The sequence below is a fragment of the Saccopteryx bilineata genome, chromosome 2 (assembly GCF_036850765.1).
Source record: "Saccopteryx bilineata isolate mSacBil1 chromosome 2, mSacBil1_pri_phased_curated, whole genome shotgun sequence".
NCBI classification, from domain to species: domain Eukaryota; kingdom Metazoa; phylum Chordata; class Mammalia; order Chiroptera; family Emballonuridae; genus Saccopteryx; species Saccopteryx bilineata.
Window position 1 is genome coordinate 171,442,747 of NC_089491.1, and position 22,124 is coordinate 171,464,870.

The window sequence follows — 22,124 nt, forward strand, 5'->3', positions numbered from 1 at the left end:
AGCAAGGAAGGACAGCTGGCAGAGGCACGAAGTGGGACCCTCTGCTGATTTTATCCTAGAGATAAAAGCAACTGTTGCTAAGAAAAACTTGTGTGTTGATTATGAAAGCCAAGTTTAAAAAGTATGGCCTAAGCCTGGGTCTCAAAATATAAAAGTCAAACGCACATACAAAATACAAAAACAGCTATTAACTAGCTTTATTGAAGGCCGATGGTTTTGCTGGAAATCAACAATTGCTTCTCTTTTATTGTGGAAGTATGAACATGACCCTGATTGATCCAGTAGTTAATTTTATTTGCCCATTTCAACCACTCTAAACCCGTGATCTGTTGCTTTAGCCTCCCTGGCAGTGGGTGCACAGAAGTGATGGATGGAGGCCACGGTCTCCTGCCATGGAGTAAACTAAGCCTAGTCTAGTGCAATCTTGACCGCCTCAGGCTCTGTGACACTTGAAATTCTAATTAGTGCAGAAAAAGGCTAAGTTGAAACAGCCTGTACTCCCTAAAGTATATTTGTTCTCAGGATCCTATAACCTAGTGAAGTCTATGAAATTTAAGATCTGGAAGAGAAATCCCTGCCTGGAGCAACAGCTGTACCCAGGATGACAAGGGGATATGGATTAAATTAGCCCTTCCAGATCGGAGGAAGAGTACCCCAAATGGTCCAGGAAGGAAACCACATGACTCTGGTCCAATTAGTCATCATGAGGACTAGAACTACCTAGACTGACCATGCGCTCCAGGTGGTGGTGATGTCAGAGAAAAAGCAGGAGGGGTAAAAGTTAAGCAGATGAGAGAACTAACTTGCTACCACAAGATGTGTAGGGCTGGTGAAAGGGTCTGGGGCAGTGAAAACCTCTCTGGAGCACTTCCTCATTCCCCCTAGAGCAGTGGTCCCCAACCCCCGGGCCGTGGACCAGTACCGGTCCGTGGGCCATTTGGTACCGGTCCACAGAGAAAGAATAAATAACTTACATTATTTCCGTTTTATTTATATTTAAGTCTGAACAATGTTTTATTTTTTAAAAATGACCAGCCTGACCTGTGGTGGCGCAGTGGATAAAGCGTCGACCTGGAAATGCTGAGGTCGCCGGTTCGAAACCCTGGGCTTGCCTGGTCAAGGCATATATGGGAGTTGATGCTTCCAGCTCCTCCCCCCTTCTCTCTGTCTCTCTGTCTCTCTCTCCTCTGTCTCTCTCCTCTCTCTAAAAAAAATGAATAAATAAAGTAAAAAAAAAAAAAAGAAAAGGCTCTAGAAGTAGAAGGACTATGAAAAAAAAAAAAAAATGACCAGATTCCCTCTGTTACATCCATCTAAGACTCACTCTTGACCAGGAGTCCCCAAATTACGGCCCCCGCAGACCGCATGCGGCCCCCTGAGGCCATTTATCCGGCCCCGCCGCACTTCCAGAAGAGGCACCTCTTTCATTGGTGGTCAGTGAGAGGAGCATAGTTCCCATTGAAATATGGTCAGATTGTTGATTTAAATTTACTTATTCTTTATTTTCAATATTGTATTTGTTCCTATTTTGTTTTTTTACTTTAAAATAAGATATGTGCAGTGTGCATAGGGATTTGTTCATAGTTTTTTTTATAGTCCGGCCCTCCAACGGTCTGAGGGACAGTGAACTGGCCCCCTGTGTAAAAAGTTTGGGGACCCCTGCTCTTGACGCTTGTCTCGGTCATGTGATACATTTATCCGTCCCACCCTAAAGGCCAGTCCATGAAAATATTTTCTGACATTAAACCGATTCATGGCCCAAAAAAGGTTGGGGACCACTGCCCTAGAGGCAGCAGAGCAGAAGGCAGAGGAAGAGACCTATGATTCCTAAAAGTGCCCCCACAGAAGAGAAAAGGCGTTCCTTTGCTACAACTTTGCAGCAGGAGCAGGCTGAATGTTTGCTGAACACATTTAGAAAAGGAAGAGAGGAGATAATCATCCTAATGAATGTGCAGAAGACAATAAATAGCAGCCCCAGTGGGAGGATTATGAACTCATTATGGTTTAATATGATGATTGATCATCTCAGTCCACCAGCATTATACTAGAATAGTGATGAAGGTCAGACAGACCCATGCCAGTCAGAGCTCAAGCCCTAGTCACCAGAAATTGAAAACATATTTGTATGTCACGCAGTCTTTTCATTATAAAAATTCACACACTTGGCTCCATGCCCCTAACTTTTCCTTTAAACTGGCCTTCGTCCCCTCAGCCTGCCCTACTTCTTTATGGTTTCTCAGCCCTGGATTGTTCATCCATATGTCTATTCATCTGCCCAGGCTCTAGACCCCAACCCATTCCCACCCCTTGAGAAAATGACCACGGCTTCCTGTATGGCGTAGGTCTAGGCAGGTCCAAAGGGCCTTTCAGTGGACACTAGCTGGCACTCGGTTCAGGTGGAAGGCCCGAGATACCTCCCGATAGGCATTTCGAAGCAGGACATAAGGGAAACAGGACTCCAGCATGTCTAGGGTCAGGAAGGAGGACTCCTCTACCACCTGGAAGAGAAGGAGCCAAGAGATGAGAACCTCAGGTAGGGCTGCCTCTGTGACACCCTGTTCCTCTTCATTCACTCCCCTGGGCCCTCATAGTTACAAATGAACAGGGTTCCAAATCATACTCCCCTTCGTCCCCCACTTGGTTTAGTTCCTGGAAAGCAATGTAGCCTCATCATCTCCATTATAATGGCCCCTGTTCCCCTCCTCAAGGGTATATAAGGGGCTCAGAAGCAGAAGGCAGGAAAGAGTCACTTCTCTTGTGGCAGAAAAACTCCCCTTCTCTCCTGTTCTGGATGCTAAAGCAAATGTGGCTGGGCAGCACAGATGCAGGTAAGGATGAATAAAAGTGATAATGACAAAGCTTGGCAGAGAAAGAAACAATTGCCACTGCAGGCTGAGAAAGTGGGGCCTGCCTGGAACCCACATGGGCCCTCTGGTGCTGGGCCCGTGCCCCCCCCCCTCAGTACAGTGCTTTTGGAACAGTAAGGATGTGGCATAAAGGAGTGGGCATGATTAATTTGTTTAATTAGAAGGCTGTGTGCTGTGGTAATCCCAGCAGCCCGCACAGCCAAGCAGAAAGACAGATCAAGATGCTAGGCTAAGATGAGGGGCAGGGGGGACTAATAAATAATAATAATTTTAGCCCTGGCCAGTTGGCTCAGTGGTAGAGTGGCAGTCCAACATGTGAAAGTCCCGGGTTTAATTCCAGGTCAGGGTACACAGGAGAAGCCACCATCTGCTTCTCCCCCCTACCCCCATGTCTCTCTCTCTCTCCCTTTCCCTCCTGCAGCCATGGCTTGATTGGTTTGGGCAAAGTTGGCCTCAGGTGCTGAGGATGGCTCCATGGCCTCACCTCAGGTGCTGAAATAGCTTAGTTGCCGAGCAATGGAGCAGTGGCCCAGACAGACAGAGCATTGCCTGGTAGGGGGCTTGCCAGGTGGATCCTGGTTGTGGTACATGCAGAAGTCTGTCTCTGCCTCCTTGCCTCTCACTTAATAATAATTAAAAAAAGGATGAGGGTGGGTGCGTATTAGCAAAGAGCAGCACAACCTAGCATTGGGCTGAGGGTCCCTGTCTCTGCAGAAGGAGCAGGGTATTATTTCCTTCAGTACTCTTCTCATCAAGAGGTTTGGAACTAAAAGACACACTCTGGAGAGAAGTGACCCACATCCTCTGGCAATTCACACCGATGGGCCCTTCCCAATATGGCTGGCATTTGAAGTCCTGAAAACACACTCAGAAAAGAGAACCTACCATTTCTACTCTAGCATTTCTCTCTCTAAAGTTCTTTCTGGTTTTAAAAGTTGTAATATTCTGCTATTGTCAAACACATGCACACACAATGCAAACAACAGACCCAGAAGGGCAGACGCTGCAGGTTGCAGGGCAGGAAATATGCCAGTGAAACTGTAGCTCTGAGCTTAGGTTGGATAACGGAAAGAATTTTTGCTAGGCAAGACTTTCAGATTGTAAGCCAGGAAAGAGATAAGATCTCTTTTCCAGGAAACTCTCAGGTCCACAGAAATGAATGACAGCTTCAGGAAAAATTCACTAGCCCAAGACTTCCTATTCTTTGCTCCATTAAGTCCAGAAAAAACAGGACTTCTAACTGGAAGAGATTCATAGTAGTGAAAACAGTCCTAGAGTGAAGGCCAAGAAACTTGGGTTGTAGTTCCAAATCTGCCCCTATGTTTTGGAGAAATCTTGAATGTTATCTCTCCCTCCCTATCCTCAGATTCCTCACCTAAGAACTGTAAGGACTGGACTAACTGCCAGGGTCTGGCCTTGTTCTGACATCTGAGATTCCATGAGTCTATGAGAGAGTCTTCTCTCTCCCCTGTGAGACCCAGAAACAGGCTGGCAGTACTGGGGTGGGCAATGCCCAGGCTTGACAACCAAGATAGAAAGACCCCAAGGAAAGAAGTGACCAGCTAGAACTGGGGGCTACATGAGTAGCCTCCTATATCAAAATACAGCTCCTTCCCCTTCAGTAATTTCCAATCTCTCCGTGGAAACATTTGCATTTAAATTGCTTTGCAGCGGCTAGTCCCTCTGTCACTCCCTTCAATAAAAAGCACCTGGTCCACGCTCTGTTCCAGACACTCTGCAGGCCTCACCGCAATGCCACCGCAGCAGACATCTCCTCACACTTTGGGGCTGAGAGGGGAGCAAAGCAAGAGGAGGAGGTTGGGCTGTGTGGCAACACAGAATAACCTACAGCCCTACAGAGGTGAAAACTGCCAAGGAAATGAAGACGCATGCTAAACCATGGAGAAACTAAAATGAACAGCAGAGAGACGGAACTAACATTTCCTGAGCAGCTATTATGTCTTAGATACTCTCACATATATTTTCTCATGATAATAAGGATTGTTGTCCATTTTTATGGATAAAGAATCAGAGTCTCACAAGGTTAATTAACTTGCCCAAGGTCATGATGCTCTAAAACTTGTGCTTCCTCTAGCACACTAGTGGTACTTGGCCTTCCTTGCCTCCCTTGCCCTCTCATCCCTCACCACACATACCCTCATGTCAGTTCTGCTGTCTTCTCCATCATAATCCCTAATCAGCCTACCTGGGTCTCTTTCTATCAGGACACACTGAGACACAGGTACCACTCAGTGTCTATGTATTTAAAGGAAGCCACAGGCAACCCCAGTCTTGCCTACCCCTAACATTTGTGGTCCTGGGCCAAGAGTCCAAATGAAAGCCCACATACCATATGACTAAATACAATAAATCAAATAAACTATTATATTCTATATTTCAACCTTCACAATATACTTTTATAATTTCCTGGAAGGCCGACTTTGAATTAAGAATTCTTAGACTATTCAGAGCTCTGCACCAGAATGGGTAAGTGGGACCTAGCCCCAGTTTGAAGGGTTTTGCATGCACACTAGATTTTCTATCTGCACAGCTAAGCACGGGGCACTGGGGGCACACCTGCCAGCAGCAGCCTGCCTTAGTAGGACAGACTTGGGGGAGAAGCTTTGCATAAGCTCCACAAGCAGGCTGGAGCTGCTCAACAAAGAATTCCAAGGTCCCAGAAACCTTCATTGTGGGCTTTGAGGTGGGGCACAGCCTCCAGGCGGGCATACCCTCTCCCCATAGGCCAGGGGAGGGCCTCTGAAACACAGGGCCCTGGGCAGGAGCCCTTCCTGTCCATATCTAAGTGCAGTACTAGCCTGAAGAATTAGACTTTTAGAGCAAAACAGTGAGTAAGTGTGTTGAAGAGAGAAAAAGGTCATGAGGAAAAAAATTTTTTTAAATTAACTGAGTCAGAGTTCCCAGAACTTTCTGCCAGAGCAGGGAAAAGCCCACAGCTTGGAAAGAAAAGAGAAGAGATAGCAGCAGCTGCCTGACGCATAGCCCACCTGGCTCCCTGCCTTATAGCTTCTCATCTAAAATCCCTTCCTCCTCTGGGCCCGCCCCCTACCTCCCTTCCCAGTTCAGCTCAGTGCTATCCAGCACCCTCTTCTTAAGGACAAGAAGTACAGTGATAGGAAGTGGTCAAGTAAAAGCAAACATGCACTGGACAGGTAGTTATGGACAAGAGGCACAGCTGCCTCACCAAGTCAGACTTGAGAACAAACACTGCAGGAAAAGGGATCCAGTCAGCTAAGGTCAGGAAGGCCCTGTTCTGCAAGGAAGTCCTTGAAGACTTTACCTTCAGATAAGAGGACAAGTCTAGAATGTTAACCAGAATATGAGAATATGAAGACTAGACCCTGAGGGTCAGGCAGAATTAAGTTTTTAGTTAATACTTTTGAGTGACGACCATGCCAGGGACCAAAAGACCTTAAAGAGGCTTCTCCTTCTGGCTCTCCCTCTCTCTTCCCCCAGAGCAACTTAAATGAGATACATACCAAGCGCATGAGCAGAGAAATGGATTCCCGATTTCTGCTTTTAACCCTGTCAGTCTCCTGGCCCAGCTGCAGGAGGCTGACAGAGGCCACCTGTAAGGGAAGAGTTTGTAAGGGAAGCAGATATTTATGGAGGTCACAGTAGGACAACCTCAGGCTACAGGAAGTTGAAAGATCAGGGAGGAAAATTATGCTATGTTGGGATGTTCCTGGAGCCTCAGGGTGGAAAAGTGGCCAATTCCCTAGGTTTCAGAGATGCACTCTGCCTGTAAACCAGCCAGCACAGACAACAAGAGGCCGCCTGGGGTGCTGGGAGAGCGTCTGCAAGGGCGAGAAAAGAACCGAGAATAAAGGTGGGTGATACTGTGAGCCAGATCAGTCTTTCCCCAGGCCCCTGCAGACACCACTGTCGTCAGGCTGTTTACAGCTGCCTCCCACCGGCTAGGGACAGAGCTGGGCCTCTGATTCAGACGCAGTGCTCTTGATATTCTCCTCCCGTCAGCTCCCAGATAGCTGCCCTCTCCATTCACCTCCAGGTCCCCAACAAATCAAAGAGGGAGGAAGAAATGTGATTAATTGCCCAGGTCTCCTACATTTAGCAAACAAAGAGGATACAAGAAAAAAGGAGGGGTGGAAATTCTCTCCTCACCCCAACTTAGATCTGGTGTGAATCCTCTCTATATATAAGATGCTCAGAGTCCATTCTCTCTGACTGGCTGTTTCAGTTTAAATAGAGACCCACTCACTAAGTTTCCAAGTTCTCCGCGTGTGCGGCGTGTGCTTCTCAAGACAATGGTATGATTCCCGAGGAAATATGATCGACTGTGTTTCCCCCTGAAGGAAAACAGGTGAAGCCCCGGTTCTTTTTGTTGTTGTTTTAAGTGAGAGAGACTGTTGGGCAGATAAAATATGTTATGCTCACTTTGTTAAAGATGGCGCTGCCCACATGGAAGCCCGTCGCCCAGGTGATGGTATTGGTTGCCCTTCTTGCTTGGGATGGGTGTGATTATATTAATGTGTGTTCGGGTGGGCTATGGGCAGGCAGGATCCTTGTAGCCTGGGGCTTGGTTTGGGGACTAAGCCTTTCCCACCCTTTTTGATGTGGGGTGGTGCACTCTCATGAGGAATCCCATTATGCCTCAGATAAGTGACTTTGTATCAGAAACTTCCTTGTTTGTATATTGGATTAAAGGTTTGAATCTACACTATAAAGTGGGGCAGACCAGGAGCTCGCTCTCTCTCGGTTCCTGAGATTAGCATTAGAGAGGAGAGCAGAGAAAGGCCACGTGGAGGAGAGGAGAGAAGTAGCCAAGATGGCAGAGTGCTGAAGTAGGAGCCCATGCTGTAGGAGAGCAGAGAGAAGGAGATAGGGAACAGAGGTGAATAAGGCTGGTGAGGTAGATACCTTTGATCCTAGGAAAACTCGGATAAGTCAGTAGCTTTGTGAGCCCTGAATGAGTGGGTTTTGGAGCCCAGTGTGTGTTTTTACTTGCCCACCGGGTACAAGCTAGGATTAAAGGTAGTGGCCCACCAGTTCTTGGCTCCATTGTTTCATTACTGTCTGTCTGAATCTAATGCGAACCTGCACTGGCCAGGCAGCTGTGATGGTGGCCGCGGCTACTGGCTTTACAGAGACAGAGAGAAGGACTGATAAAGACAGACAGGAAGGGAAAGAGATGAGAATCATCAATTCTTCATTGTGACACCTTAGTTGTCCATTGATTGCTTTCTCATATGTACCTTGGGGGTAGTGGCTCCAGCCAAGCCAGTGACCTGGCTCAAGCCAGCGACTATGGGGTCATGTCTATGATCCCATGCTCAAGCCAGTGACCCAGCACTCAAGCTGGATGAGCCCACACTCAAACTGGTCGGGGCTTCAAACCTGGGTCCTCTGCATCCCAGGCTGAAGCTTTATTTACTGTGCTACCAGCTGGTCAGCCATGAAGCCCTGGTTCTTAAATCAGGACCATGCTTTGCAAAGGAATAAGCTCCCCATTGCCAAGAACATGCAAGCAGGCCGTGGGTAATGAACCATGTATCAGAAGTGTATGGATAGGACTCCTCCATGGAGGAGTTAAAATGGAAAAACTCTAGGCCTCTTTCAGTAATGGAAAAAGATTATTCATTCTGTGTTTTTCCAGAGGCAAAGAAAGCTAAGATCAATGATGGTAGTTACAAGGAGTCTAACTTTGGTTAAAATTTGTTTTAAAACAACTTTTTTTCAAACAAATTGAACATAGCCTACAGTAGAATCAGCTGCTTGGTTGACAACACCAGTCCCTAGAAATCTAGGCCATTGGTCCTCAAAGTGAGCTCCCAAGATGAGCAACATCAATATAACTTGGGAACTTGTTGGAAATGAGAATTTTCTAGCCCCACCTCTAATCCATTGATTCAGAAATTCTCTAGCTGGTTCTGATTTATGTTAAAGTTTGAGAATTTGAAGGCCTGGCCAGTTGGCTCGTAGATAGAGTGTCAACCTAGCATATATGGATGTCCCAAATTCAATTTCCGGTCAGGGCACACAAGAGAAGCAATTATCTGCTTCTCCACCCCCGGCTTCAGGGGGCTGAGGACAGCCCAATTGGTCCAAACATGTCAGCCTCAAGTGCTAAAAAATAGCTCAGTTGGTACAAGCATCAGCCCCAGATAGGTGTTGCTGGGTGGATCCTGGTCAGGGTGCACATGAGAGTCTGTCTCTCTGTCGCTGTTCTTCTCACTTAAAAAAATTAAAAGAATTTGAAAAAGGTTTGGCTTTTTGTCAGTATTAGAGTTGGATAGGGCCTAGGTTATAAAACTCAGTGTCTCTCCAACATTACTGTGATTCAGATCTCCTGGAGATCTTATTAAAAACAGAGGCCTGGGCTCATCCTAGAACTGGTAGAATTGGCAACCTGTACTGAACAAGCTCCCCGGGATTTGACTGCACACCAAGATAGTGAGTGAATCATGGATTCTGTTTAGTTGCCCTATTTAATAAATGGGAAGACTGAAGCCCCGAACGTTTGGCTCTTCAGAAGTAATACAACTTCTTAGTAGTCGATCCAGAACTAGAACTCAGATTTTCTGACTCTTAGTCCAATGCTTTTTCCAAGTATTTGGGCAGAGGCTGACATGTTAGCTGTGAAAGAACTTAGAAGACACTCCTGCCTTTCACAAAGTGGCCTCTCACTACTTACTGAATGAATTAGGTTAGACTCCGAGGCCTGCCCAACAATAAATGTCGATGGATTTAAGGCAAACCAATTCTCTCCAGACTCTGCAACCTTCCATTCCTTATCACCTAGACCCACTCACCACCAGAAATTCCTTGAGGTGAGTTTCAATGTTCTTGTTGTAGAGTGTGAATAGGGCAGCAGACACCTGAATGATGGCTTTGGTCAGGCAGTGAATATTGTTGTTGTAACCTAGGTAGTTATTGATAGAGAGAGAGAAAAAACAAAAGGAAATAACAGAGTCACCCCAGGCTGACCCCAGCTGGGAAGCTTTTACTTTTTCAGTCTGGGTCACCCCTATTTAACACCTGTAGGAGGGATTTGGGGATTGAGATAAGGATGTTCCTATGAACTTTTACTGGGATTTAATTTTATAGATAGTTCATTCTCAAGTGCTTTTTGAAATAGAACTTTACATTTGAGTCAGCAGTCTGTATTTTCCAGATAGATAATGATCTCCATCTCATCTCCCTACCCCAGGCCAGTAACCTAAATAGCACTGGCTTCTCAAACCTACTCCGTACTTACCATCCTTCTCAATGCTATAGAAGGAAAAAGGGTCTGTGGCAAGGAGTGGGAGGGAAACTGCAAGAAAGATCAAGAGCAGGCAGGCCACCTTGTATTCCTCCTCAGGAGATGAAGTGTCTGGTAAGAAGGGAAAGAAAAGAAGTAAGGTTGGCCAATAGGAGTCATCCTCTTATAGGGGTCCTATTTCACAGACTGAGGATCACATGAGAAAACATCATGAATACACACTATAAAGTACTATAGGCAAGTCACTATTGCTGAAGGGGACAGGACTAGCCTCCACTTATAGTAAAGGCCTGAGTCCTTGGAGGCATTCTCTGGTGACTAAGCAGAGCTCCTAGCAAAGAGCTCTGCTGACAAGTTGTCTGAGGACATGCTGTCACCTGCAATGGGGTGGAAGGGTAAAGGAAAGGAGTCTCACCAAAACCAAGAGAGAAAAGTGAGGACCGGTCTGGCAATTTTTTTTTTTTTTTCCTGAAGCTGGAAACAGGGAGAGACAGTCAGACAGACTCCCACATGTGCCCAACCGGGAGATCCACCTGGCACGCTCACCAGGGGGTGACGCTCTGCCCCTTCGGGGCGTCGCTCTGCCGCGACCAGAGCCACTCTAGCGCCTGGGGCAGAGGCCAAGGAGCCATCCCCAGCGCCCGGGCCATCTTTGCTCCAATGGAGCCTCGCTGTGGGAGGGGAAGAGACAGAGAGGAAGGAGAGGGGGAGGGGTGGAGAAGCAGATGGGCGCTTCTCCTGTGTGCCCTGACCGGGAATCGAACCGGGGACTTCTGCACGCCAGGCCGACGCTCTACCACTGAGCCAACTGGCCAGGGCCCCGGTCTGGCAATTTTGAAAGGGCTTAATATCAGCTCCTTGGTTCCATCCTCTTTTGAGCGTGTATCAATGTGAACATGCTCATCAGAAGAAATACATAATGGAAAATATGACAGACTAGTGTGAGACCTGGGGAAGAAGTGAACAGTGTCGTGGTCTGATTATATGGGAGGGAAGAGCACCAGTCACTCTGGGGAACTCAGATGCTACACCACAGAGGTCAGCATGGAGTCCTCAACTACTGTGCATTGTTCTCCCGTCATGTCACTGCATTCATCTTATGTCCCCAATCAGATTGTAAATTCCTTTGAGCACTTGTCATCTAACTGACTCTCGCTTAATATTTTTTATCTGATTGACAGGTCAACTGGTTGGATTCTGACTAGAAATCTAAATTGCCTGTGTAAATATTTTCTGGGGGTTAGAGACCACGCTTTAAGTCCTGCCTTAGCTCTCAGTTTACATCCACTGAATTCACAATCCCAAATAAAGGGCTTCTTTGACACTGACATTTTCCCACCCAAAAATATGGCCTAAGCCCTCCTCAATTTTACCAGCTTTCAGATTAGCAATGGCAGCCACCAGGGCTGGGTCAATGTCACAGCCCACTCCTGCAGCAGATGCCAGCTCGAAGATACTCAGGGTCACCTGGTAGAAAAGAAAACAACATTCTGGAGATGATTCCCAGGAGAGAAGTGCTTGACAAAAGCTACAGGAAGTCAGGATTCTTAGATCAATGATTTTTTTTTTTTGTATTTTTCCGAAGCCAGAAACAGGGAGGCAGTCAGACAGACTCCCACATGCGCCCGACGGAGATCCACCCGGCACGCCCACCAGGGGGCGATGCTCTGCCCATCTTGGGGCATCGCTCTGCCGCAATCAGAGCCATTCTAGCGCCTGAGGCAGAGGCCACAGAGCCATCATCAGCGCTCGGGCAAACTTTGCTCCAATGGAGCCTCAGCTGTGGGAGGGGAAGAGAGAGACAGAGAGGAAGGAGGGGGGAGGGGTGGAGAAGTAGATGGGCGCTTCTCCTGTGTGCCCTGGCCGGGAATCGAACCTGGGACTCCCGCACGCCAGGCCAATGCTCTACCACTGAGCCAACCGGCCAGGGCCTAGATCAATGATTTTAAACTTTTAGTGTACTATCACCTTTCTAGGTATTCCTTTCATAGCTCTCCCTAACCTACAGGAGAAAGAAGCCCAAATGCTTCAGCTTGGCATTCACATACTCTGGTACAAATTTATTTTCTCAACCTCATTTCCCCAAATACTTACTACAGTCAATGCAGCCAGGGTAATTTATTTCCTCTCCAAACTACAATTTACTTCCCTACTTCCATACTTTGGTTCACATGCTTCCCTCTTCCAGAGTATCCTTTTTTGTCCTCTACTTATGTCAAGGTGACACCCATTCCTTGAGGCTTATCTCAAATCTCATATTTTCTGTGAAGCTCTCATTGATTACTTCAGCCCAAACCCATGTCTCCCTTTTTAAATTGATACCACTGACTTAGCATTGGTCACACACAACACCTGGTCATTTCAGTTGCCTTTTCAGATAGGAGGTGAGACATATGGCTTCTCTCACCAACTAGACCAGGGGTCTCAAACTCAACTCAGCATGTGGGCTGCAGAGCAAGATCACAGCCGTTCTGTGGGCAGCACTAGGTCTACAAAAGGCAACTGTTACGCAACACTTTTCTCACTGCAGTTGAAAACAAAAAAAAATCAGTACAACAAGCACAATCGTACATGCAGTTTACTCAGTGTCACAAAACGACCAGAAACTGTAGTTCGCATCACAACTGCTGTTAACTAAGCTAATATCTAGCTAGGATGCTAGAGAAATGAAAAATACAAGTAGGCCCCTAGGCTTACTTAATTTTATCCAAAATATTTTGAACTTCGTGGATTAGTCTGCGGGCCGCACAAAATTGTTTGGCGGGCCGCATGCGGCCCGCGGGCCACGAGTTTGAGACCCCTGAACTAGACTATAATTTAAAAAAGAAAAAAACAAAAACTCATAGCATGGAAAAGGGAGAAAAGGGGTTTGGAGTGCGAATATCTGGGTTCAAATTCTACCACCACCACTTATGAAATTGTATGACCTTAGTTGAAAGTTACTTAACCTCTTAGCGCCTTAGTGTTCTCACCTGTAAAGCTGGGATAATAGTGCTTACCTCACAGAATTGTTGTGAAGGTTAATCAGATGGCATGTGTAAAGCCTCTACCCTAGGGACTAATGGTCACTAATAGACAAATAGACATTATTCCTTTCCCTCTTCCTTTAGTTTATCTCAAAGCTAGAAACTTTGCATTTCTTTTTATCCTCTCTCATTTTTAACACAATGCTAAGCACATAGAAGGCACTCAATTAATACTGACTGATTAATCCCTGAATCCCTGATTGTACTTAAAATCAGGTTCCTAGAACACAGTCCCCAAACCCCCCATTCCCATACCTAGTACTTATACCTGGTTTGAGGTAAAAAAAAAACAACAAAAAACAAACTTTAAATGTTCTTAGAGAACAAAGGGTAATTGTTTTAATAGTAGGCAAGTAGAGTATTGTATGCAAAGAACTGCACAAACACAATAATATGCACATACTTTGCTATGGTGCCTGACACAGAAAAAAAACCTTAACCACATTCTGCTTTGTCCTTCATTTAAATTCCCTACTAACTAGATCACCCTGCTTATGACAACCATGGCCTAGGACAGGGGTCCCCAAACTATAGCCCGCGGGCCGCATGTGGCCCCCTGAGGCCGCTCATCCAGAAGGGGCACCTCTTTCATTGGTGGTCAGTAAGAGGTCCTGGAGTACTATATGTGGTGGCGCTGCAAAGCGCGGCATTGCTCACGTACAGTACTACTTCCGGTGATGCGGGACACACGCGTCATGGCTCTGGAAGCGCGTCATATCACTTGTTATGGCTAGCAGTAACAAATATAGATGGAACCGAACATTGACCATCTCATTAGCCAAAAGCAGGCCCATAGTTCCCATTGAAATACTGGTCAGTTTGTTGATTTAAGTTTACTTGTTCTTTATTTTAAATATTGTATTTGTTCCCGTTTTGTTTTGTTTTTTACTTTAAAATAAGATATGTGTAGTGTGCATAGGGATTTGGTCATACTTCTTTTTATAGTCCAGCCCTCCAACTGTCTGAGGGACAGTGAACTGGCCCCCTGTGTAAAAAGTTTGGGGACCCCTGGCCTAGGAGATCAGGGACTTGCCTGTGACCTATGGTTTTCTGGATGAAAAAAGGCATGACTGAAGGGGTCTTGTTTTCTCTTCTCTGAATCTTTTTACCCCCTGAGGCAGTAACAGAATCTCTGATGGACAGATCATCCCTCTCTCCACCTCCACCTGGCTATTTTCACAAGCAGGCAGAGCCTAAAGCTCAGGGCTGCCCAGGAAACATCAGCTAGACAAGCTCATGGCTAGAGCATTCGACCCAACATCAGCAGCTGCCAGAAATATAGGCTGACCATAAAATCATAAAATCAAAGACTGGTCAAAGGGGCAGCCATTCAATGAAACATCTCCCCCTCACGGCCAACATGACCACATCTGATCTGACACAGAAAGAGGGGGATATTTCCCAATTCTTTTGATCTAGAGATAAGGATGATTTTCTTAACCTCTAACTCTGATTCTTCCTGCTAACTAGTTTCCTCTTATCACAGACCTCTCTCCATTAAAGGAATCAACAAAAGAACTAGTTAGCCCTGCGCTCCAGAAGGCCCTTGTTCCCCAACCTTCAGCTGTATTTCCTGCATAATATTTGTTCCAGGTGATTCAAAAGACAAGATAATGCAAGGTGGGAGGGGGGGGTGTTTAACTTGGGGTATCTACAGAAGCCCCTCTTTCTTTCTTCATCTCTACAGTGAACAGGGCCTGAGGCAGGTGACATGAATAGAGGAACCAGAAGGTTTCAGAACTAGAAGGAAGAAAAGGCCGGAAAAAAGGAAGGAAGCTCTGCCAGCAGGCAGGGTGGGTGGAAATGAACAGATCTTTTTACAAGAAGTACCTAAGCTCATGACTAAAGGGAGAACTCGTGTGCACATCTTCAGTGGAAACCTGCAGATACTGTCCTGTAGTGTCCCCCCCGCCCCACAGGCTCTCCCAGGTGCCCACTTCTTTCCATCCTCCCCGTGTCGCCCCAGCGCTGCCCTCTCTCTCCAGGAATATTTGTCTGACTGATGCCTTCATAAAATATTCCCCAGTGTTTTCCTCTTCATATCCTGGCTCTCCTCCCTACTGTATTCTCCAGAGCCCTCTTCCCTTACAAGATCCTAGCTATATCCTTTTTCAAAAAGTCTCCTACTTGGATTCTAGTTTGTACTATCCTTTACCTTGATGTCTGTGTCTGGAGTGACAAACTCCTTCAGGCACTCAATGGGACCCATAAGAAATGGGCAGTGGGAGGAGAAAACCTGGAGGAAATAGAAGATAAATGAATCCACAGGACAGCGGCCAGAGCCTTCAAAAAATAGATGAAAACAAACTAACAAAAAAAGGCATCGGCTTAAATAAGAACATCAGCTTAAATAAACTTCCCACCCCTCCCCTCTTCAGCTCATCTGTCCCCAGAGACTTTCCAGGACCTCTTCCAAATTAAGCTCCTTTCTCCCCTTGCTCCCCAACTCCTTCCACAGCTTCTCACACGAGGCCTCCCCATGGAGGCATCTGAGGTCCTAAGGCAGCCTTCTCTCCTCCAACTCACCTCCCGAAGCCCCTCTTGGGCCATGGCCCTAAAACTGAGGATAACTCCAATGATGGTCATGCGCTTCAGCACACTGTCAGCCCCTGAGGAGAAAAAAAGAGTGTTAGGGAAGAGAACGTAGGAGAATAGTGATGGTTTTACTACTTCAGACCCAGTTTAGCCCCAGAGACCCCCAAAGCCCTGTCATCCACAATGCTTTTCCCACAATTCCTTTCCCTTTAGGGGAGGTGCTCACCCATCAGCTGGGGCAGCAGAGAAGCCATCAAGTCCACCCTGCTAAAGTTAGATCGGATCTGAACAAGTACATCCATGTTTTCCACCACTAGCTTCTGCAGCCGGAACACAGAAACATTAAGCAGCAATAGACAAGACCCATGGTACATCATCCCCCAGTCTCCTACTCCTGACCCTTTTCCTCCGAGGCTAAACGTTCCACACAAGCTCACTGCCACAGTACCTTCAGCTCCACAATCTGAGAGGTCACATGCCACATCAGGTTTTCACTCAGGAACTTCATGCCATAGGGGCCCAAGAGTTCAGCCAAGGCCCGCATCTCTGGAATAGAGTTACAGAGGTCCCAGGTAAGACTCAGAGGGCACTGGAGCATTTGCATAATAGCAATAGGGTAATCTGAACATTTAAAATGTTTTTCAGCAGGGGAAAGAAATGGAAATTTGAGGAGCAAAAGTGACCTGACATCCTACATTCAGGTGATAGGTCTGGCATGCCCGAGAGCCAGTGTACCCTCTCCCCACTGGTACTCACACCAAGACTTGCCACAAACAATAACTATTTACATTCTTAAAAGAATCTATACTTTCCCAAGTCCCTTTATGTGGTGCCTGGGTTTCATGTTTGCTGGACCAGCTATTGTAGCTCTGCTAGATGTAAGACCTTAAACAGGTCCCTGACCCTCTCTGAGTCTCAGTTTACTTTTCTGTAAAATGAGAAAATTAATTCACAGAGTTGATATAAGAATAAATAAGATATATATAAAAACCTTAGAACACTAAAAAGATATATATATAAATATATATGTGGCCCTAGCCTAGGGGTCCCCAAACTTTTTACACAGGGGGCCAGTTTACTGTCCCTCAGATTGTTGGAGGGCCGGACTATAAAAAAACCTATGACTAAATCCCTATGCACACTGCACATACCTTATTTTAAAGTAAAAAAACAAAACGGGAACAAATACAATATTTAAAATAAAGAACAAGTAAACTTAAATCAACAAACTGACCAGTATTTCAATGGGAACTATGGGCCTGCTTTTGGCTAATGAGATGGTCAATGTCTGGTTCCATATTTGTCACTGTTAGCTGTAACAAGTGATTTGACGTGCTTCCAGAACCGTGATGCGTTCATCCCGCGTCACCAGAAGTAGTACTGTACATGAGCAATGCTGCCACATACAGTGCTCCTCTCACCAATGAAAGAGGTGCCCCTTCTGGAAGTGCGGCGGAGGCTGGATAAATGGCCTCAGGGGGCCGCATGCAGCCCACGGGCCATAGTTTGGGGACTCCTGCCCTAGCCGGTTGGCTTAGTGGTAGAGCAATCGCCTGGTGTGTGGATGTCCCAGGTTTGATTCCTAGCCAGGGCACACAGGAGAAGTAACCATCTACTTCTCCACCCCTCTCCCTCCTCCTTTTCTCTCTCTCTCTCTCTCTCTCTCTCTCTCTCTCTCTCTCTCTTCTCCTCCTGCAGCCATGGTTCGATTGATTGGAACACATAGGTCCCAGGCTCTAAGGATGGCTCTGTGGAGCCTCTGCTTCAGGTGCTAAAAATAGCTTGGTTGCAAGCATGGCCCAAGATGGGGGTTGCTGGGTGGATCCTGGTTGGGGTGCATGCACGAGTCTGTCTCTCTATCTCCTCTCCTCTCACTTGAAAAAGAAAAAAAAATTTTTAAGATATATATAAGTAAGGGATTATTATGATAATTATTAACAATCCTCTGAGATATGTAATTTAATAGACAAGGGGGGTAAAGTGCTTGTCCAAGGTCACTTACCAAGTCAAGAGCTGGTACCAGAAACCCAGCACAATGCCCTACTGCCCCTTTTTGTGCCCCAGAAGATACCACAACTAGTTCCTAAGGTCTGGCTTCTTCTATGTTCCTTCCTCCACTTCCCTTATTTAACATCTCACTGTCCAAGTTTTCCTTTCCTTAAGCTACATTTTCTTTTTTCATAATCAACACATATCCCCAGAGTTCCAACTGTCTTTTCTTCTAAATCCTTCTTTGCTCTAGTCTGCCTCACTCTTATCCCTTTCTACTCAGCCTGCTTCTGACCCTTTGTGAATCAAATAAAGCTGCCTGGGAGAATCGCATGTTAGAAACACCAGTGACAAATTCAGATGGGCGGGACTCTAGCTAGGGTCTTTGTGTATGGGCCATCGCAGCAAAGAAAAGCATAAAAGAGCAGAAGTAACAAGAGAGCAGTAGGAAAAAAGGTGAGTTTAGCATGGTTAATATGAGTTCAGAGAGTAAAGAAAATCAAGGTTCCACACTCCAGTCTTTGAAAGCAGGACCAGTTGACCTCCACCTCCCCCAATGTTTGAGGACATGGAACTGGTCAGAGCCTTGTCCAGAGTTAACACATTTTTAGAGTCACCTGTTTACAGTAAGAAGATTGAGCTGAGCACTAGAAAAGGATTTCCTAACTAGTCAACCTAGATCATGCTAAAATCGCTGACAAAAAGGGGGGGAGGGGTTGAACTGCCATCTCTAGAGGGGATGGCGAGGAAACACACTGGTCTGCAGGTCCGTTGACAGGTCTGAATCAGCCATGTCTCCTTCCTCTAGTCTTCTCTAGTCCAGGCTAGTAACCCTAGGGGTATCCTCTTCTTTCCATCTTTCTATTTTTGGAGTAGCATTGTCCCATTACCATGGTAACCCAGGGAAGTTGGGGTGGGGTGGTATAAGGGGGAATCAGCATTACCTCCTGCTGCTTGTCAGTTGTCAGCAAGACCTAAAGCTGATTTTAGATGCTGCCTACAGTTTGTGGGTGGTGTTGATGAGAAGGGGACATCTGAAACCCCCAGCAGACGAAGAGGAGCATTAACTTACTGATGGAGTCAGAATGAGCACAGAAAAAAGGCAGAGCCAGAAAACAAGACTGCATACTCTGACTTTCATAACACCCCCAAGGAAGGGGTATGATGGAGAGGGCAGGTCACTGAAACATCTACCTGTCCCTGATATCCTGCAGGAGTCATGATTAATACAGAAGTGAGAGGAAAAAGGAAGCAGTAGGAGAGTTCAGCCTTGGCCTGTGGCTCAATGGATAGAGCATCGGCCCAGCATATGGACATCCCGGGTTCAATTCCTGGTCAGGGCACACAGAAGAAGCAACCATCTGCTTCTCTTCCCTCACTCTCCCTCTTCTCTCTCTCTCTTTTTTTTTTTTTCTTAAGTGAGAAGCAGAGAGGCAAAGAGACAGACTCCCACATGTGCCCTGACCAGGATCCACCTGGCAAACCCGCTATGGGGTGATGCTCTACCCATCTGGGGCAATTGCTCTGTTGCTCAGCAACTGAGCTAATTTAGGGCCTGAAGAGAGGCCATAGAGCCATCCTCAGTGCCTGAGGCCAACTTGCTCCAACCGGGCCATGGCTGCAGGAGAGGAAGAAAGAGATATAGAAAAGGGAGGGGGGAGGAGTGGAGAAGAAAATGGTTGCTTCTCCTGTGTACCCTGACTGGGAATCGAACCCCCTCTTCTCTCTCTCTCTTCCTTTCCACAGCCAGTGGCTTGATTGATTTGAGTGTGGCCCTGGGAACTGAGGATAACTCAGCTGGTCCCAATCGAGAGCATCAACCTCAGGTGCTAAATATAGCTTGGTACTGGAGCATTGGCCCTGGACAAGGTTGCCAGGTAAATCCTGGTTGGGGCACATGCAGGAGTCTGTTTCACTATCTCCCCTCCTCTAGCCTAAAAAAAAAAAAAAAAAAAAAAAAAAAAAAAAAAAAAAGGAGACTTCATCAATTGGTCAGTCAGTAAAACAAATCTCTGAAAAAGTATCAGTATGGCTTAAAGCCTTCTTTAAAAAGAGAATGACTTCCCAACTCAATCACTATACACTCATTACCTGGTCTCCCTTGAGACACAAAGCACTTCGGTACACTGGAAAGCAGCACTGCATAGTGATTAAACACCAGGGTCTGGAATTTGACTGTCTTGAGTTGAAATCCCAGCTCTACCATTTATGAATATGTGACTTTAGGCAAGCTCCTTAACCTCTCTGTGTCTCAGTGCCCTCATCTGTAAAATGGGAGTAATAAGGATAGCTACCTGAAGGCTCTTGTAAGGATTAAATGAGTTAATATATAAGAATATTGAGAACTTAGCCCACAATACATGCCATACATTATTTCATCATCATTAAATATTAGTAATCTAAGCACTGGTTAAGGCTCTAAAATATATCCCTAAGAAAGAAGATACCATAACATCAGATTAGTGTTTAATAATTTCAAGCATGTGAATGTCCTCCCTACCTTAATCTTTACCCTTTGTTATATGTCCTACTGATTTATTTCTTATGGAGATGGAAAATAACCATTTACTACTCTTCAAAAAAAATCCTGGTCCTGGATGGTTGGCTCAGTGGTAGAGCGTCAGCCTGGCGTGCGGGGGACCCGGGTTCAATTCCCGGCCAGGGCACATAGGAGAAGCGCCCATTTGCTTCTCCACTCCCCTCCTTCCTCTCTGTCTCTCTCTTCCCCTCCCGCAGCCAAGGCTCCATTGGAGTAAGATGGCCTGGGCGCTGGGGTTGGCTCCTTGGCCTCTGCCCCAGGCGCTAGAGTGGCTCTGGTCTCGGCAGAGCGATGCCTCAGAGGGGCAGAGCATCGCCCCCTGGTGGGCAGAGTGGCGCCCCCTGGTGGGCGTGCCAGGTGGATCCCGGTCGGGTGCATGCGGGAGTCTGTCTGACTGTCTCTCCCCGTTTCCAGCTTCAGAAAAATACAAAAAAAAAATCCTTTCAGGGACTTGAGTGCTGCTGCTCAACTTGCTCAACTCTTAACTCCCTTCACTTTTCTTCTCTACCTTCAACTCCCAGGCCACTCCTCAAGTCTGGGTTTTGCTTAGAATCTTCTTTTACTGTCCCTAAGGTAGAATCTAGCAGAGAGGCTAAGGAGAATAATGTACAGTGAACTTCTGGGAAGATCTGAGGATTTAGATGGGGTCCATAGGCTGAGATTCTGTACTGAGGGGAAAGACTCAGCTCCTTGATGGGGCCCCAGGCCTGTGCTCACCAGAGATGTCAGAGAACTCCTCTGCGCTGAAGTTTTGCTCCTCCTCTCTGGGGTGGCTGATGAAGGCCTGCATGGCTGGGGCATGGATGATGGTCCCACTGCTCGCCTGTCTAAGCAGACTTTCTAGGTACCTACAGGGTTGGCCAAAAAGCACAGAAAGTTAGCATTCAATTTCTTTTCCCTACCATTGTTCCTGACCACTACCACTGGGCTCAGGACGAGAAGCTCCAGTAAAGGTTGAGGTGGGGAGACAAGGCTCAAAGACAGTAAAACACCCTAACACCTCAAACCTTTGGCTCAAAAACAACAGGCAGTAATGGAATTCTATTTCGCCTCTAATTTGCAGGGCTGCAAAGGTAACGACATGCACTCCCCGCCCTCAGACTGTTCTTTGCCAGCTACTGCACTCCCCTACCCTTGGCCTTTCTCTGTCCAGTAAAGCAAGCCCAAGACAACAAGAAAAATGTTCCTATTACTTGGGCTCCTCTGAAATATACTTAGCCTCAACCTCTCCAATGAGAATGTTAGACTGAATACCTAGTAAGTGGGTCTCAATTCAAACCTCTTGGACAGAGAGAAGCCCCTGGACACTAGTCATCCAGTCTCCGAATATCCCCTGCTGACCTCCAGAGAACGCCTCCCGTCCTTGTCTGCAGACAAGGGCTTGGCCAACCTGTGCACTCACCCACGCACTAGCAGCTCTGGACTTAGGTCTTCCGGAAGTCTCAAGCTAACCACAGTGGGCCTAACTCACCCATGTGATTTTTTATTTTAATTTGAATTAGTTGTTCAAAAGTTGGAGACTGAGAGAGGTTATATTAAAAATAAGTACTTAGTGGGGCAACTAACAGGAAGAGCTAAGCAGCAGTTGCTTCCTTTAAAGAAGCATGCCCTCCCCATCTACCCAAAGTTCCCACCTAGCCCACAACACCCAGGTCCCTTACTTCCCTGCGTTCCTGTTTGCATTTGTATTTGCAAACCTTGTAGGTCTTTCCCACTACTGGAGGGGCTCTTTGCAGCTCTTTCCTGCTGAGCTGACATTGGATTAAGAGCACCACCCAGTGGCTTGGGGAGGTAGAAATCCCGCTCCTTTCTATCCTTAAATCTCAAAACAAATAATTGCTCCTACCTCTTCTGGTTTGGGGGAGGAGATCTCCTTCATATTTATAACAACCTACTAAAGAAATGGTCTTGTCTGGAGTTGA

The 22,124-nt window shown here is 46.5% G+C and overlaps 1 protein-coding gene across 2 annotated transcripts in view; it reads right to left on the minus strand.

Annotated features, from left to right (window-relative positions):
* Positions 1–236: 236 nt before the first annotated feature.
* NCKAP1L (NCK associated protein 1 like) overlaps positions 237–22,124 on the minus strand; it is a 53,080-nt gene continuing 31,192 nt past the window's right edge. Inside the window, exons 21-30 of one of the 2 annotated variants that reach the window (XM_066258508.1) lie at positions 20,920–21,050; positions 16,123–16,220; positions 15,901–15,994; positions 15,666–15,748; positions 15,295–15,375; positions 11,487–11,580; positions 10,108–10,224; positions 9,662–9,771; positions 6,368–6,457; positions 237–2,498 (exon numbers count right to left, since the gene is read on the minus strand). In XM_066258508.1, the coding sequence (XP_066114605.1) occupies positions 2,367–2,498; positions 6,368–6,457; positions 9,662–9,771; positions 10,108–10,224; positions 11,487–11,580; positions 15,295–15,375; positions 15,666–15,748; positions 15,901–15,994; positions 16,123–16,220; positions 20,920–21,050 (1,030 nt within the window). In that variant the 3' untranslated portion in view covers positions 237–2,366. The remainder of the gene's footprint in view (positions 2,499–6,367; positions 6,458–9,661; positions 9,772–10,107; positions 10,225–11,486; positions 11,581–15,294; positions 15,376–15,665; positions 15,749–15,900; positions 15,995–16,122; positions 16,221–20,919; positions 21,051–22,124) is intronic. The other variant, XM_066258507.1, reaches the window with a different exon arrangement.